The sequence below is a fragment of the Mus caroli genome, chromosome 9 (genome assembly GCF_900094665.2).
Source record: "Mus caroli chromosome 9, CAROLI_EIJ_v1.1, whole genome shotgun sequence".
Taxonomy (NCBI): Eukaryota; Metazoa; Chordata; class Mammalia; order Rodentia; family Muridae; genus Mus; species Mus caroli.
In genome coordinates this window covers 82,326,294-82,329,043 of record NC_034578.1, presented here as the reverse complement: position 1 = coordinate 82,329,043, position 2,750 = coordinate 82,326,294, and the positions used below count along the sequence as shown (strand labels likewise).

Below are 2,750 nucleotides of genomic sequence, written 5' to 3'. Positions count from 1 at the left end.
TATTGTCAAGTGCTACAAGTTAGATTTGTAACTTTCCTTTTACTTTGTCTCCCTGCAGGTCACCCTCGCAATTATGGCTATTTGAAAGGCTCAGACAGTGTGGAGGGGGAGTTCCCCTCCTCACTCCCCCTTGGTGCTTGACTCCAGGAATAATTTATAAACTGAGATTATTTTTTTAAATGAAGAACTTGTATTTGATATGAACTTTATAGAATTATTTATAAATTTTTGATTTAAGTGCCAAAAGATTATACAGAGATATATAGTTTTATATAATTGTTGTGACAACTTAAATTATAACCCCCNAAGGGCCATCTCTTCTTGAAATTCTTCCTGAATAGTATCTTTGTGTCCTGGCTTTTTCACTTTTAAAATTTACTTCGGTGACTGTTCTGAAGGAGTAAGCAATATAAAGCAATTAGGATGGATTCTGCCACCCCCGACTGCACGTCAAAATGCAGATCCCTGAAGCATGCTCTGGATGTCCTTTCTGTGGTGACAAAGGGGAGTGAGAACCAGATCAAGTCCTTCCTCTCCAGTTACTGCTACAATGCTGCAACTGTCAAGGATGCCTTTGGCAGGAACGCCGTCCACCTGCTTTCCTCCTGCGGGAAGAAGGGAGTGTTAGATTGGCTTATTGAGAAAGGAGTGGACTTGCTGGTGAAAGACAAGGAGTCCGGCTGGACAGCACTGCACAGAAGCGTTTTTTATGGACATATCGATTGTGTTTGGTCTCTGTTGAAGGTAGGCATCATTAGTTTATTTAAAGCTGTTATTTATTTAAGCATGTGCTCTTCTTGTTTCTTTTTCCTTTTACTGAAAACAGGTTTATTTTTTCTCTCACATTATAATACCCTGATTATGGTTTCTCCTCTCTTTACTCCCCCCACCTCCTCCTCACCTCCTCTCCCATCCACCTCCCCCCCCACCCCCTTTGTGTTTCTCATCAGAAGACAAACAAGCCACACCTTTAATCCCAGCACTTGCAGGGAGGCAGAGGCAAGTGGATCTCTGTTAGTTTGAGGCCAGCATGGTCTACATTGTGAGTTCCAGGACAGCCAAGGCTATATAGTGAGATTTTGTCTGAAGAAAACCAAACATGCTTCTCTGAGATAATCATAAAATAAAATAAAAACTAACCCATTGCAATTAGACAAAACAAACAGAAGGGAAAGAGCCCAAGGAAGGGAAGAAATAGAGACCTACTCATTGACACACTCAGGCATCCTATGAAAATGCTGAACTGGAGGGTGTTATATAGATAGAAGAAAATATATAAATATAAATGAATAATAGTAACACATTGAGGTTAAAAAAAGTGCAGATGCAAGTGACTCTGAGGCGGGGACCCTCCAGTCCTGCTGTTGAGTTCAGTGTCTGTGGGCCATCTACTGTTCAGTGTGTGGCCTGCCCTCAAGAGTCGTTTGTTTTTCCAGTGAGACTCCCTTGGAGAAAACTAAGTGGTCATCTGCAGGTGGTTATTAATTAGAGAGAGCTTCTGGGTCAGGGGTGGGGCCTTTGTCCTTTCAGCTCTCAGACTCTATCTTGTGTAGGCCTGTGCGTGCTGCCTGAGTCTCTGAGTTCACATGTGCTTTAGGAGGCCTTGTTCCATCNCCTCTGGCTCTCACATTCTTTCTGCCTCCTCTTCTGTGGGGTTCCCTGAGCCCTAAGATCTGATGGAGATGTCCTGTTTAGGACTGAGTGCTCCGAGGTCTCTCCGTGTGCACATTGTCTGGCTGTGGGTCTCTGATTTGCTCTTCTCTGCTGCAGGAGGAAGTGTCTCCAAGGATGGCTGAGCTGGGCACTGCTCTGCTTCCCTGGCTGGAGTTTAGGCGTATGCCTTTCTTACTCTATTTCACGTTGCGTTTTCTAAGAAAGGTTTATATTTGCTTGATACTTTTATTGTCATACCTCATCTTTAGAGTTGAAATCTCATGTATATCTATTTACACGTTTTATGTAAAATTTCAAATATACATAAAAGGTAACAGTATATAATGAGCTATCGTGCAATTTTATATTATGGGCACTACTATATGCTACTGGGGATGGGGGGAACCTTGAACAGAATTTANTTGAACGAAGAATGATTTATGAATTGGACAGCACCTAAAACCAGAGAGGTTCAGTATGAGAATGTAGCTCAGGGGCAGAATACTCACCTCATATTCTCAAGGCTCAGGTTTCCTCCTCCAGTACATCTATTTGTTTAATTGGAATAAAATGGTTTTAGTTTAAAAATTCAATAATTAAAATCAGCTTAATTTATATGAAATTTTGTCACTCAGTAGATTCTATCCAGGTGTGTTACGTCAATACCTAAATCAGAAAGTGTTTTGAGAAATACCCAGTGTCATTGGACTAATGAATACTGAGTCATGCATTCTAAATATATAACTTTGTTTTATTTATTTATTTATTTAATTATTATTATTTTTTTGTTTTGTTTTGTTTTGTTTTTTGAGACAGGGTTTCTCTGTGTAGCCCTGGCTGTCCTGGAACTCACTTTGTAGACCAGGCTGGCCTCNAACTCAGAAATCCTCTTGCGTTTACCTCCCAAGTACTGAGAGTAAAGGTGTGCGCCACCAACGCCCGGTATAACTTTGGTTATACAGGCATTTATTTTTTCAAGTTTGTGCAGCCCAGAAAACACAAAACAAGTCTTTCTATCCTTAAGCAACGTGTAGCTAAATTAGGAGTCTTATCATTAGAATTCTTATCTGTTTCATTTTTTTTAAAGATTTGTTTAT

At 40.5% G+C, this 2,750-nt stretch overlaps 1 protein-coding gene across 1 annotated transcript in view; it reads left to right on the top strand.

Annotated features, from left to right (window-relative positions):
• Positions 1 to 2,750, top strand: part of Ibtk (inhibitor of Bruton tyrosine kinase) — a 65,565-nt gene that overhangs the window by 4,840 nt on the left and 57,975 nt on the right. Inside the window, exon 2 of the mRNA XM_029481964.1 lies at positions 59 to 744. Coding sequence (XP_029337824.1) covers positions 424 to 744 — 321 coding nt within the window. The 5' untranslated portion in view covers positions 59 to 423. The remainder of the gene's footprint in view (positions 1 to 58; positions 745 to 2,750) is intronic.